The 15,307-nt window shown below is 47.8% G+C and overlaps 1 protein-coding gene across 1 annotated transcript in view; it reads left to right on the top strand.

Moving 5' to 3' along the window:
* Window positions 1-15,307, top strand: part of ACO2 (aconitase 2) — a 55,331-nt gene that overhangs the window by 22,209 nt on the left and 17,815 nt on the right. Inside the window, exons 3-4 of the mRNA XM_025881525.2 lie at window positions 10,346-10,482; window positions 14,805-15,063. Of these exons, the coding sequence (XP_025737310.1) occupies window positions 10,346-10,482; window positions 14,805-15,063 (396 nt within the window). The remainder of the gene's footprint in view (window positions 1-10,345; window positions 10,483-14,804; window positions 15,064-15,307) is intronic.

Here is a 15,307-nt window from a genome sequence, read left to right as displayed (position 1 = left end):
TTTTTTTAAGATTTTATTTATTTGACAGAGACACAGCGAGAGAGGGAGCACAAGCAGGGGGAGTGGGAGAGGGAGAAGCAGACTCCCCGCTGAGCAGGGAGCCAGATATGGGGCTCGATCGCAGGACCCTGGGACCACGACCTGAGCCGAAGGCAGACGCCCAATGACTGAGCCACCCAGGCGCCCCAGGGATAGATTTTCAGATATGGAATTGCTAGGTCAGAGGGTATGGATGTTCCTGTGGATTTCGTATTGACAAGCTGCTTTACAAAAAGATCAATTTCTTTTACTCCACAGCAAGCAGTCTATAGGAATATTTATCTTTGGTTTTGAGCATTTTTTTTAAAGATTTATTTATTTATTCATGAGAGACGGAGAGAGAGGGAGAGAGAGAGAGAGAGAAGCAGAGGGAGAAGCAGGCTCCCAAGAAGCAGGGAGCCCGATGCGGGACTCGATTCCAGGACCCTGGGATCATGACCTGAGCCGAAGGCAGACGCTTAACCATCTGAGCCACCCAGGCGCCCTGGTTTTGAGCATTTAATTTTTAATTAAAAATTCATGTTGGTTATATTTTTTTCTAATTATAAGAAGTATTAGGGATGCCTGGCTCAGTAGGTAGATCATGAGACTCTTGATCTTGGGGTCATGAGTCGAGGCCCACATTGGGGGGTAAAGATTACTTTTTTTTTTTAAGATTTTATTTGTCAGAGAGAGAGAGTGTGCGCACAAGCAGGGGGAGTGGCAGGCAGAGGGAGAAGCAGGCTCCCTGCCAAGCAAGGAGCCCCATGCGGGACCCGATTCCAGGACCCCAGGATCATGACCTGAGCTAAAGGTAGACACTTAACCGACTGAGCCACCCAGGCGTCCCTAGAGATTACTTAAAAAAAAATTTTTTAAACCATAATTGGTGTCTTTCTCAAAATATTTTTTTGTTAGAAATTTTTTTTGGGGGGGGCACCTGGGTGGCTGAGATGGTTAACTGTCTGCCTTTGGCTCAGGTTATGATCCCAGGATCCTGGGATCGAGTTCCACATCGGGCTCCCCGCTCCTTGGGAGCCTGCTTCTCCCTCTGCCTCTCTCTCTCTCTCTCTCTCTCTGCCTCTCATGAATAAATAAAAAAATCTTAAAAAAAATTCTTTTTGTTATAAATTTTTACACATAAGGAAGTCAGGGGCACCTGGGTGGGCTCAGTCAGTAAAGAATCTGCCTTTGGCTCAGGTTATGATCCCAGGGTGCTGGGATTGAGCCCTGTGTCAGGCTTACTGCTCAGTGGAGAGTCTGCTTCTCCCGCTCCCTCTGCCCCTCCCCCCTGCTCATGTGCTCTCTCACTCCCACTCTATCTCAAATAAATAAATCTTAAAAAAAAAAAAAAAGTCGAAAATAGTAGCAAGAACATCCATATATATACCTACCATCTAAACATTTTGTTTTACTTGCTTTGCTATGTATTATTTTTGTCTTTATTATGTATTATTTCTTTTTGTAGTTATTTTTTTCTGGACCATTTCAAAAGAAATTGAAGGCATTGTGACACTTCATTCTTAAAAACTTAGAACATTCATTTCTTGATAAGTCAGTAAGCTATATAACTACAATGTCATTATCTGTTCTCCCAAAAATGTCTTTGGTAGTCGTCTTTTTCCAAATCAGGATGTACTAAAAAATTTATACATTGCATTGGTTTTACTTTTTTAGTCTTTCTTACTCTAGAACACTCTCCATCCCCCCGACCCAATACGCCTTGGTTTTCTCTGATGTTGACTTTTCAAAGAGACCAGGTCCATTTTCTTGTAGAATATCCACATCCTGGATTTGATTGTTCTTTTATTCCATGATTTTCCCTTAAGCTGGAGCTAAGGTTCCAAAGCTTGCTTAGATTCAGGTTAAACATTTTTTGACAAAGAGTTCTTTTTTTTTCCTTCTCATTTTTTTAAAGTAAATTCTACCCCCAATTTGGGGCTTGAACTCATGATCCCAGGTTCAAGTGTCACATACTCTACAGACTGAGCCACCCAGATGCCTTGACAAGAATTTTTTTTTTTAAGATTTTTTTTAATTTATTTGACAGAGACACAGCGAGAGAGGGAACACAAGCAGGGGGAGTGGGAGAGGGAGAAGCAGGCTTCCTGCTGAGCAGGGAGCCCAATGCGGGGCTCGATCCCAGGACCCCGGGATCATGACCTGAGCCGAAGGCAGACACTTAACGACTGAGCCACCCAGGTGCCCCTCGACAAGAATTCTTCATAGGTGATGCTGTCCCATCAGGGGCACGAGTGTCAGGTAGTCTTGCTATTGGTGATGCTAGGTTTGATCTCTGGGTTAAGATAATGGTGGTCCTTCTGTATAAAGGTATTTTTCCCCCGTTCCTTATTTTTTTTGAAAGATTTTATCATTAGAGAGCAGGAGCGGGGGAAGAGGAAGAGGGAGAAGCAGACTTCCCGCGGAGCAGGGAACCTGATGTGGGGCTCAATCCCAGGACCCTGGGATCATGACCTGAGTCAAAGGCAGATGCTTAACCAACTGAGCCACCCAGGCGCCCCTCCCTCTTCCTTATTAATGACAAATTCCTGTAAATTAACTTGCTGAAACAAAGGGTTTGCACATTTAAAAAAAAACACAGAACATTGTTGATTGTCAAATTGCCAGTAAATGATTGTGCTATACCACTCCACACCATGCTTTCTGCACCTATTTACCTTGCTCATTCTTTTTTCCTGGTTACAAAAGGAACTCCTATATATCATGTCACATTTAAAAGTTACAGAAATACTTAGCCTAGAAAGTAAAAGTACCCATAATTCTAATCCCTAGTAATAATTGCTATGCACAGTTCAGACATGTCATTTCATTTTTTATATCTACCTTATTGTGTATTATTACTTATTATTATATAGAAATGAGCTCTCATACTACTATCTTGTTATGTATTTTTTTCCCTGAATGCTCATGGAAGTTTTTCTCTGCCTGTAAAGGTAGATCTAAATTATTTATTTATTTATTTATTTAAATTTTTTATTTTTAATTTAATTTTTTTTTAAAGATTTTATTTATTTGACAGAGAGATAGCGAGAGCAGGAACACAAGCAGGGGGAGTGGGAGAGGGAGAAGCAGGCTTCCCGCCGAGCAGGAAGCCCGATGTGGGACTCAATCCCAGGACCCTGGGATCATGACCTGAGCCGAAGGCAGACGCTTAACGACTGAGCCACCCAGGCGCCCCTAAATTATTTTTTAAATTATGGTAAAATGTATGTAACATAAATATTGACATTTTAACCATGTTTAAGTATTCAATTCGGTGGCATTAATTACATTCACAGTGTTCTGGGACCACCACCTCTAATTCTTTTCTTTTTTTAAGTTTTTAATTATTTACGTAAACTCTACACCCAATGTGGAGCTTGAACTCATGACCCGGAGATTGAGTCGCAAACCAGCCAGTCACCCCTCAAGTTAATTCTTTTTAAACAGCTGTAGGATGGCATTCCTTGGTAGATGAGCCAGAATTTATTCAATCAGTGCCCTATTTTTGGACAGTTGGGTTCTCTTAAGAATGGTGCTGGCAGAGAATGTCCTTGCCTGTCCCAGTGCTCATTTATGTGAGCATTTTTGTGAGCTAGCTTTCTGGAATTGGGGAAAGCTGGTTAAAAGGCACAAACGTTTTGCATTTCAATAGGTATTACCTAATTGTCTTTCAAAAATGTTGAACTTGGGGGCACTTGGGTGGCTCGGTTGGTTAAGCAGTTAAGCACCTGACTCTTGATCTTGGCTCAGGTCTTGAACTCAGGGTCCTGAGTTTAAGCCCTGTGTTGGGCTCCATGCTGGGCGTAGAGCCTACTTAAGGAAAAAAAAAATGTTGAACCTGTTTATACTCTAACCAAGAGCGTCTGAGACTGGTAAATTATTGATTTGTTAACTGCACTCACAAGATTAACCAAGCCTGCTCTGTATTTAACCCTGTTCAATATGGAAGAGCTAGTTGGTCAAGCAGAAGCAAGAGTCGTTAAATTGATATTTATGTAGCACCTCCTGTGTATCAGACCTAGTGTTCAGGCATGGGAAGTTTATTATGAATAAACAGACACTTCCCTCCCTGGTGGAACTTACAGACTAGTGTAGACAGAAACCATCTCACAAATGAATGTTAAGAAGTAGTAAGTAGGCATAGAGAATAGGCTTTGGTTGGGCTGGGAGTTCAGGAAGAATTCCCTGTTAATTTGGAACTTGAAGGATCAACGGGAGTGACCTAGACAAAGAGCAGATTGGGAATGAGGGTAGGCAGAGAACATTCTAAGCAGCACAAACAGCATGTACAAAGGCCCTGTGGCAGATCAATTTAGAATTTTTACTGGCTAACAAAGTTCAACATGTTTGGTGCCTTTGAGATATGCAAATTCTTAATGACTGAGAGACCAAATAGATGAGATCCCACCACCAGGACCCCATAAGCAGGAAGGATTACAGAGGGATGAGGGGCTTTCCTAGGCAAATTCTGACACATTGCAAGTCATCTGCAGGAGAGAAGGAAGAGATGCACCTAAAGACATCAGCTTAGACAACTGGAGGGCAAGTAACCAAGGAAAAATTATACAGCCACTGGAATACATTAGAAGAGGGTCAAGAATGCCAAAGGCCCAGACAAGCTAAATCTTCTGAAAAATGCTCATCAACCAAAAGAGCCTTTAAAAGCTGTGTTTGCAGTAAGCAAAAGAAGAGACCTGCAGCTCTGCCAGCATCCAGAGAAGGAACACGGCTTCACATCTCACTCTGCATCTGTCTCCTCTGTGAAGGAAGATAACACAATAACATGTGATGAACAGGCTCTGTGCCAAAACCCAATGTAGGTTATTTTATTGAATAACAACACTGTGAAGTTTATCTCCATTTTCTCTCTGGAGAAACTAAGCCTTGGGGAGGCTAAATAACTTGTCCAGGGCCATAGCAGCTTAGTGGTGTTGCAGGGTTGGGCGATCTGAGTACAGATCTTCAGTCTGGACCAGCCATCACACCGTGCCACCTTCTGTGAGAACGGGTGGGCTGTGAGAGGTGACTGAGTGGCAGAGGCCAGGGGGGCTGACCCGTCTCAGAAGGAGACAGACCTGAACTTGCATCCCGGATTCCCTGCTCACCACTTACCGGTATGTGATTTCTGACTTAACCTCCCTGATCTGCATTTCCCACGTCTGTGAGACCGGAGGAACAATGACCTGGCCCTGTTGTCATGGGAATTCAAAATTAGGCACAGAAAGGGCTTGGCACAGAGCAGGTGCTTAATAAGTAACAGCTGTTTTATTCCTATTCGGGGGGGGGGTGTGGAGATCACCTGTAATGTAATTTTCATTTTACATGTGAGATTTGTGGGGATCGTGAATGAGTGATACATGATGTCTTTGCCTTTGAAGTCCGTCTCTGGGGTAAGCATATTATGATGTGGAGCACTCCAGAGTTTACACGGGACATTTCATGCATGTCATCCTCTCACAGCCCTGAAGTGGGGAGCAAGACCGATTTCACCTCTTCTAGGTGTGAAAAACTAAGGCCTTGAGGGTTGAAGTGAATTGCGTAAGGTCTCACGGCAAAACTAGCATCTTTTACTTTTTGTTGGGATTAGTAGTTAGATTAGTGAGAGTGAGTATTGATTTCTGCGAGGAATTCCACTGGTCAGTCAGGCTGGTCCCTAACAACAAAACAAACCAGGCCTTAGTGACAAAGCACTGAGGTGGCTGTTGGGGCGCCTCGCTGGCTCAGTCCATAGAACATGCGACTCTTGATCTCAGCTCATGAGTTCAAGCCCTACATTGGGTGTGGAGCCTATTTGAAAGAAAATACAGTTAGGTAGCTATTGTAGTGGATGAAAGATCTGGACCTCGGGAGTGTTGCTAAATAGACCACCGTTGACCTGACCAAACGTCTGCCCTGGGGAGCCCGGCCTGGAATGGGTCACATTGGTGTTGAGGCTTGGATGAACGACCTGGGAACTGTGCTGTGTTTGTGGCTGACACACACTGGAAGGGCCAGCCTGTCAGGATGTGGGGTGACTGACCAGGACTCCTGTAGACTCCAGGGGTGGGAGGCAGACAGAAATCGATGATGAGATTAAATCAAGATTAAGGTAGAGCTTTGCATGGAAAACCAAGCCAACAAGTACAGCGTGGCTCAAGAGCAGTCAATGAGGAAGATGGCTAGTCAGATGTTAGGGTATCTGGAAGTGACATGTGTGTCCTCGGTGTGGTGGGCTGTTATAGACAGCCTTAAAGGAGGTGATGATCCCTTGCCCTCAGCCCAGGGCATGGTAGTGCTATTGCGGAATTGGGAAACCTGCCATGTAAAGGGATGGTTGAAAATAACTCTGGGCCACCCTTGGCCAAGATGAGATTTTAGAGAAGATGACAGGGCATGGCTGATTTCAGGTAGGTGAGGGACCCCACCCTGGAGACAGAGTCATTGATGTGGGTGGGGTGTAAGATTATGTATTTTTAACAGACTCAGAAGGTTGTGATGCATCTGAGGTCTGGGAGCCGTTGTCCTGAGGAAGAGAGCTGGGTCCCGAGGGTGGACCCCAGCTGGAAAGCAGACTGTGCAAGGAAGCAGAGCTTGACTGAGCGTGCAGGAGAAGATTCTGAAATCATGCAGGAGTGGGTTGGGTGGTTGTGTGGGATGATGAGCTCCTGGCGTGGGGAGATGTGTGTGGGTGGTGCTCCGAACTTAAAAGCATAAAGGCACCTTTACAGAAAAAGGGTTCTAATGAACATGTGAGTTGTTAGGGCTTCTGAAAAATCGCTTTCCCTCCTTATTAGTACATAAACCTGAGCCATGTGGCAGCTTCATTTTAAGTTCATTAAAATTGAATAATATTGAAAACCCCTCAGCTGCACTCACCACACTCCAGGGTGCTCTGCAGCCCCGTGTGGCTAGTGGCCAGTGTATTGGTTGTGCGGATCTAGAACGTGTCCATTGTGGCCGGAAGTGCTCCTGGCCACTGCTGGCTGTTGTGCTCAGATGTTTGGAAAGCAGAGCGCGTGGTGATCCAGGGTTGAGCACGCAGTGATTTCATCTGTTACTAACAACGGTGTTCATCTCCATTTTGGAGGGAAGGCTTAGGGAGTTACGTAACATGCCCAGGGCAGCGGCAGGTAAGTGGGTCAGTCGGGCTGGATTCTAGTCCTGTTTGCTGCTCTGTGGTCTTAGTCACTTGTTGCAAGCCTCAGTTTCCTCACTTGGAAGATGGGCTAATCATAGGAGACGTTCACTGGATGGCTGTGAGGATGAGACGATAGAACGCTTGCAAAGTGCTTAGGGTGCTGGCATCACTGAGTGTTAAAAAGTAATTTTCTCTTATCCATAAGTTGTAGTCTAGGTGAGAACATCTTATTTTGTCCCTTTTTTCTCCAACTGGCATTGTTTCTTAAACCTATTAAACTATTATTTATTGAGGTGCCTGGATGGCTCAGTTGGTTAAGCATCTGCCTTCGGCTCAGGTCATGACCCTGGGATACTGGGATCAAGCCCACATTGGGCTCCCCGGCTCAGTGGGAGTCTGTTTCTCTCTCTTCCGCTCCCCCTGCTTGTACACGTGCTCACTTGCTCGCTCTCTCAAATAAATAAAATCTTAAAAAAAAAAAAACCCTATTATTTTTTTTTTTTTAGTTAAAGCTTTTTATTTTTATTTTTTATTTTAAGTAGGCTCCCTGCCCAACGTGGGGCTTGAACTCACAACCCGGAGATCAAGAGTTGCGTGCTCTTGCTGTAGGGAATTTGGGACTTTACCTTTTCTCTACACTATAATTATGATTACAATTAATTTTTTAGCCTCCTGGACCAGACACTAGGTATTGTTTATTTATTTATTTATTTAGAGAGTGAGCAGGAGGGACAGAGGGAGAGAGAATCTTTTTTTTTTTTTTAAGATTTTATTTATTTTAGAGAGTGTCAGCAGGGGGTGGGGTAGGGCAGAAGGAGAGGGACAAGCAGACTGACTCGGGGCTTGCAGGGCTCATAGGGCTGGTCGATCCCATGACCCTGCAATCACGACCTGAGCTGAAACTGAGTCGGATGCTTAACTGACTGAGCCACTTAGGCGCCCCTTTGTTTTTATTTCTAAGGAACCTTAAGCTTAGGACAGTTAATTTATAGAAAGAAAGATCTGGGGCGCCTGGGTGGCTCAGTTGGTTAAGCGTCTGCCTTCGGCTCAGGTCATGATCCCGGAGTCCTGGGATCGAGTCCCACATCGGGCTCCCTGCTCAGCGGGGAGTCTGCTTCTCCCTCTGACCCTCTTCCCTCTTGTGCTCTCTGTCTCTCATTCTCTCTCTCTCAAATAAATAAAATCTTTAAAAAAAAAAAGATCTGTATATGGACATTGGAAAGGCATCTGAGGTGTGTTGATAAACGAGAAGAGCAAGTTGCAGAACAGCCTGTGTGGTTTCTCTTATGGGGTAATAATAGAAACTGTGCCAGTACTTTATGTAACTGCTAATCCCCACAGTAGCTCTGCGAGGAAATAAGCGCTTAGGGTGAATTGACCGAGATGACTCGATCGTCACTGGCCGCCAGGCTTCAGCCCCCCTTTCTCCGTCCCCCTGCTGTGCGTGGGCCCCCGGCTGCAGGGGCGCGGGCAGAGCTGTATCTGCTGTTGACCATGTTCTGCCTGCGCACAGGCTGTTTAGAGTCTTTAGATGCACCATTGGTGGACTCTTCACACTTAGCCCCTGAGGCAGATAGTGAGGATCCCCTGGGAGGGGGCAAGGGGTCTGCAGTCTGCACTGGGGAGGACCCTCCTGCTGGGGCAGTCAAGTGGGTGGTGGTTGGGGTGCCGTTTCCTAATGGGGTGGGCTAATGATTCACTGTCACTAATGATTCATTGTCCTCGTTCAGATGCCGGGGTTGGTAGAGTTTGGATTTGAATGTTCCGGGGACGTAAAGAAGGGGGCCTGGGGTAGTGGCTTGAGCTTTGCCTCTTCCCTTACCCATTAGAATGACCCTCTAGATAGCATCACCCGGAAGGGAAGCAGCCATCCCTTTCCCTCTCATTTTTGGGGTTCCTTTATTCTTCCCTGATCAGTGTACCCTATGAAGGTTGTCATGGTTTAAAATGAACTAATACAGGCCCCATCATAACAATCACTTACTATTACTGCAAAACAAATTGCCCCCTCATTGAAAGACTTAAAACGATAAAGATTTCTCACTCTCAGTTTCTGTGGACCAGGAATTTGGGAGCAGCTTGGCTGGGTGGTTCTAGCTTGGGATCACTCAAGAAATTGCAGTCCAGGTGTTGATCAGGGTTGCAGTTACCTGAAGGCTTGGTCTTGGGCTAGAGCACTCACGTGCACGGTGGTGCTGGTTATTGGCAAGAAGCCTCGGATCCTGTCTCAGTGGACCTCTCCTAGCACTGTGTAAGTGTCTTAACAACACAGTGACTGTCTTCTCCCAGAGCAGTCAGAGAGGGCTGGGCAGAAGCTGTCCTTTATTTTTTTTAAAGATTTTATTTATTTATTTGACAGGGAGAGAGCAAGAGAGCACAAGCAGGGGGAGCGGCAGGCGGAGGGAGAAGCAGACTCCTCACTGAGCAGGGAGCCCGATGCAGGGCTCGATCCCAGGACCCTAGGACCATGACCTGAGCCGAAGGCAGATGCTTAACCGACTGAGCCACCCAGGTGCCCCAGAAGCTATCCTTTATGATAGCTTTATCCTTTATATTTTATGACTAGTCTTGGTGGTCACATAGCCTCACGCCCCATTCTAATCATTAGAAGTAAGTCTGTGTGCTGCACGTTTAAGGGGGCCACCTTTGAAGGGATGAGGAAACATCAAAGCTCATGCACTGGGTTTTCCTCATTTTTTCATCCATTTAGTAATTATTTATCAAGTCTACTCTGTCCCAGGACTCCAGATGCAGAAATGTAAGACAAATAAGGCTTGATCTCAGCCCTCAAGGAACGTGTTGTGCAGGTAGAATGATAGCTCTGATTTGGGCAGTGCTTTAGAGCCTCATGAGGACGTTCACATATGTTTGTATTTAACCATCCTGGTAACCCGGTGTGATCACTGTGGCCAGTGGTAGCCCCATTGCCCATCTCCTCCGGGGCTCAGATGATGGGGTATTTTCTTAAGTTGATAGAACTTGACTTTAATCCCAGCAATTCTGACTACGAATCCCTTGCTCTTTCTCCTGCCACGGGCTGTGTTCCTGTGGCTGCTGGATCAACCCCTGCCTCAGAGGAGGACACTGAGGCTGCAGTCACTGGGGAGCTCTCAATAATTCCTCAGTTTTTCACCGCACTGAGCTGTCCTCCAGGGAGGACCACCCTAAATACTCCATTGACAGTCGCTGTTGTCTTTCTTCTTGCAGAAAGCCCTGGGTGTGCGGCAGTACCATGTGGCCTCAGTCCTTTGCCAACGGGCCAAGGTGGCAATGAGCCACTTTGAGCCCCATGAGTACATCCGCTATGACCTGCTAGAGAAGAACATTGACATTGTTCGCAAACGGTAAGGCTGGGGCGGGGGGAGCTGTAGAGAGTTCCCCAGGGTGTTGCTTCTGCTTCCTGCCCCTTTCAGGCAGCACAGGAGGTGCTTGGTAAAGGATGGCTGGTGATGGCAGGAGGATCAAGGCCTTTGGGGTATGAAGTTCCCTGCTGAGGAAAGGCATTGCAGATTGGTGATGGGCCTTGGCCTTCTCTGCCAAGGAAAAATCTATCAAGAAGCCTGGTGATTTGGGCCATCAGGAAGGTCTCAGACACTCTTTGGTGTTGTGGCCTGAACCTCCCAACAACCCTTTCCAGGACAGACTGCCGACCCTGAGCCAGCCCCCTGGGATCCACCAGGCCCAAAGGCTAGAATTTGTATTTCCTCTTCAGTGGGTAGGCCTAGAGGAGAGCTCAGGCTTGAGACCCAGAAGAAAGCTCAGGTGGGATCTTGAGCATATCTTTTTCTTTGGGCCTCTCTTTCCTCATTTGGTAAGATGGTGGCCATTTTTGCATTGCTGTCCTGTGTCCCAGGTCCTGGGCTAGATGCTGGCACCGGAAGGATGTATGTGATGCCACAGGAGGATGGGGAGGGGTGGGCTGGTAGTACATAGCAACCAGCACTGCCCCCAGAGCGCGAATGACTATAGACAGAACTGGGCACTTGCCCACCTGGTGACCGTGACCCTGGGAGTAGGAGAGAATAAATATGAGTATACCCATTTATAGCCAAGGAGTAGGCTCAGGTGGAGAAGCAACTTGCCCAAGGTCATACAGTGAGCAAGTAGTGGGACCTTGTTTCCCTGCCCTCATCCAGTGCTCTAGCCCCCATCCCACACTCCCTCTCAGCTGCCACTTGGCTTCCTCTTTACTGGTATCCTCGCTTCGGTTTTGAGAGGGAGGGACTATCATAGTCTGTATCTCCAGCAGCCTCCAGCCTGGCATCACCTAATTATAGTAAGAACTGATGAATGTTCATCGAGGATGGCTGTAATAATAGTAGCTGCCTGAGTGTCCAGTTTGTTCTAGGCACTTCACGTACATTTTCTTTTCTTCTCAACAACCCCTAGAGGTTGTTACTATATCTGCCTTCCCATTTTGCAGATAAGGAAATCAAGTGTCAGATTGGGGAAATACCCAGTCTGAGGTCATACATCTGTTGAGTGGTTGGACCCAAACACAAGCCAGGTCTGTCTGGCTCCATTGCCTCCCACTGTTTGTTCTGGCATTTTTGTGTGGGTTTCGTCTAGGCTGCGTGTTGGAATCACCTTAGAAGCTTTTTTTTTTTTTTAAGGTTTTATTTATTTGAGAGAGAGAGAGATAGCATGGGGGGGGAGAGGGAGAGGGGGAAGCTGTGGGGCTCGCAGAACCCCGAGATCATGACCTGAGCCGGAGGCAGATGCTTAACCGATTGAACCACCCAGGCGTCCCACCTTGGAAGCTCTTATTCATTTATTTGTAAAAGATTTTATTTTTTTTAAAGATTTTATTTATTTTATTTTTAGAGAGAGCGAGCCGAGAGAGCACATGCATGAGCAGGGGGAGGAGCAGAGGGGGAAGGAGGGAGGGGGAATCTCAAGCAGATTCTGTCCTGAGCTGGGGACTCGATGTGTGGCTGGACCTCAAGACTCTGAGATCATGACCTGAGCCGAAACCAGGAGTCAGACACTTAACTGACTGAGCCACCCAGGTGCCCCAAAAGATTTTAAGTAATTTCTCCCAACTAACATGGGGCTCGAACTCACAGCCCCGAGATCAAGAGTCACACACTCCACCAATGGAGCCAGCCCAGCGCCCCACCTCAGAAACTTTTAGAACTACCATCACCTGGGCCCCAATTCTGATTCAGTTGGTGTAGGCCTTACTCCTCAAAATGTGGTCTATGAGTCAGCAGCACCAGCATCACCCTGGGAACTGGTTAGAAGTGAGGCTATTCAAAACAGATTAGTGGATGAAAATGTAAGAATGTTGTAGAAGGCCAGGGGACCTGCAGAGGGACTCTTCCTTCACCTTGTGTTCATGACAGAAGGGGCCCAGTTCTGTTCTTGGGAAACTAGGTCTCTATCATCCCGTAAAGCAGAAGGACAGACGGACACAGAGGACCCATTTTGCCATCCCTAGTTAATCCTTAAGGAAATGTGGCGCTGAACTTGTCCTTAGGCTTTTGTCATTGTCAGGCTTTTTTGTACAACTTCAGGCATTTGCTGTCAAGGTCTTTGGTTTTAAAGCCCATGTGCTATTTTTTGTCTCCCCTGGGGCTGGGAAAGAGGGGCTGTGCTCTGTGCAGTGAGTCACTGCCCGTACACCAGCCTTGCAGATGCTGCCATTAAAGGGGGCAGGCTGTCCCTCAGGCCAGTGCTATTTTTATTCGAGGTTCTCATGACAGCAGAACTGTAGAGCTCTTCAGAGTTGCCAGTGCTCTGCTGCTGTCCACCGAGCCAGCTCCTTAGGCCGCTCCTCTTTCGGGATTAGATCAGCGTGGGAGTGGGGGGCCGGAACCCGGGCTGTCAAAAGGGAGTTTCTCTGCTTTCCCAGCAGAGTCCTAGTGGTGACGGCCCTGAGAATGAGTAATCAAGCACTTTCCAGAGCCTGGGCCCAGTTCTAGCTTCTGGGTGTTCCGGAGGGACGGCTGAGCCACACTGCTCGGCTCCTTGTGTTCTGGCTCCGCCCCTCACTGGTGCTTCAGTCTCCTCATCCTTGTCTTGAGGAGCTGGTGGCTCGCGTACGTTAAAGCGCTTAGAGCCATGCTGAGCTAAAAGGACGTGCTGCGAGGAAATGAGTCTGTGGTGATAGAAGGCAGGTCACTCTTTGCTTGGGAGATGGGGACAGGAGGGGGGGATGACAGAGGGCCACACGAAAACTTTTGGGGCTCATGGGTGTGTTCATTATCTTGATTGCAGTGGTGAGTTCACAGGTGTATACGTACATCAAGACTAACAAATTGTGTATTTTAAATACGCATAGTTTATGGCGTGCCAATGACACCTCACTAAAGCTGTTTAAAAACAAGTGCCACATAAGTCCCAACTCTCCTCTCATTCCTGTCCAAGCACCGGACTTGAGAGATGGGGTGGCGAGCTCCCTGAGACGAGCAAGCAGTGGCTGGCCTGGTTACACACTGGGATCAGTAGTAGGGTCAGGTCGAAACCCAGAGCCTCTGACTCCTTTGTTTGATACTGTTTTTCTTTCCTGGCTTGTAGGGTGTGAGTGAACTGCACCCCTTCCCAGGAGGCCTCAGGTTTGGGAGGCGAGTGTGAGGTCCAGCCAGCGCTGCTGGGGCAGGCGGAGGGGAGCCTGCTGGGTGGCGCAGGGCAGCCAGGTTGGGTGGGCGGCAGCAGGGAGCCTCAAGGTCGGTGGCTGAGGGTCCTGCCCCAAGCACAGTCTGCTGGTGGGGGGGCGGGCAGCTGGTGAAGAGGTCACCAAAGCCTGGCAGGGGCTGCACCTCCCCAAGAGCCAGGTTTGGACTGCCCCTTTGGCCCTGATGAGGAAGGGAGGGGTGGGACATGCAGGGAGAGGGGTTCTAGGAGGAGGGTCTAGTGAGGGGCTGGACGCGGTGACTCGGTTTCTGTTCTTGAGAGCTGACAGCCATGCCTGTCTGAATGGGATGAGAGCAAGTAGGGCTAATGGGAAAGGCTTTAGCACAACAGTGTGAGCACCAGAGGGTTGTGGGTGGTGGGCAGGGCAGGTTGGGTGAGGGGCATGCTGGTGGGATCCCCTGTGTCTTACTGGGGCTGAGGGCACAGGGGAGGTGGCTGTGGACAGAGAGAATTAGAGGATCCAAAGCAAGACTCTGGCTGTGAGCTTGAGCTATTACCACCACTGTGCTGAGTCTCCCTTCCCTCTTGCTTGTTTGATTAAATGATCCTGGAGTCCCAGGATCGAGTCCCACATCGGGCTTCCTGCTCAGCAGGGATTCTCCTTCTCCCTCTGACCCTCTTCCCTCTCGTGCTCTCTGTCTCTCATTCTCTCTCTCTCAAGTAAATAAATAAAATCTTTAAAAAGAAATGACAAGTTTACAATGAGGATTAAATAGTGAGATGTACATGTAATAGCTACTCATCAGATAATAGTGGTCAGTATGCTGGAAAAGCAGGTATCCTTTAGAAAAAAACTACCCCGTCGACCTCTTGGGATGTTGTCACTTATTCATCGAGTAATTTGGAGCACCTGGTGAGTGCCGTGTGCCGGAAGGACCGCAGCGAGCAAGACTGATTCGTGCCCACCCTCATGGAGCGCAGGCACCCCTGTCCCTGCCCACTGTCCCACTCTGTTGCTGTGGAACAGAGAGGGCGTGGCTGTGGGTGGGCAGGGGGATCGTGCAGCCCGTACCCCTCCCTCTCCCTGCAGATTGAACCGGCCTCTGACCCTCTCAGAGAAGATTGTATATGGACACCTGGATGACCCAGCCAAACAGGAGATTGAGCGAGGCAAGACATACCTGCGGCTGCGGCCTGACCGCGTGGCCATGCAGGACGCCACGGCCCAGATGGCCATGCTGCAGTTCATCAGCAGCGGGCTGCCCAAGGTGGCCGTGCCGTCCACCATCCACTGCGACCATCTGATCGAGGCCCAGCTCGGGGGCGAGAAGGACCTGCGCCGGGCCAAGGTGAGCTGAAGGGGGCATCAGGGGACAGTGCACGTGACATGGGACGAGAGGCAGATTCCTTGAGTTAGGCTCTTTGGTATAGTCTTGTTTTAAACATTTTTGCTCTTTTCTAACTCTGAAAATACCATTTGCTTATTGTGAGGATGTTAGAAGATAACGGAGAAAGCCTAAAAACAAAACAAAACCCCCCAAATCATCCTTAATCTTCCCACATTTAAAGGTTATTTTTTTGTGGTCATTTTTC

This window comes from Callorhinus ursinus, unplaced genomic scaffold (genome assembly GCF_003265705.2).
Source record: "Callorhinus ursinus isolate GAN/ISIS: 27379988/994484 unplaced genomic scaffold, GSC_fseal_2.0 scaffold48, whole genome shotgun sequence".
NCBI lineage: Eukaryota > Metazoa > Chordata > Mammalia > Carnivora > Otariidae > Callorhinus > Callorhinus ursinus.
Note: the sequence above shows the minus strand (reverse complement) of the source record. Positions and strands in the feature narration are given on the sequence as shown.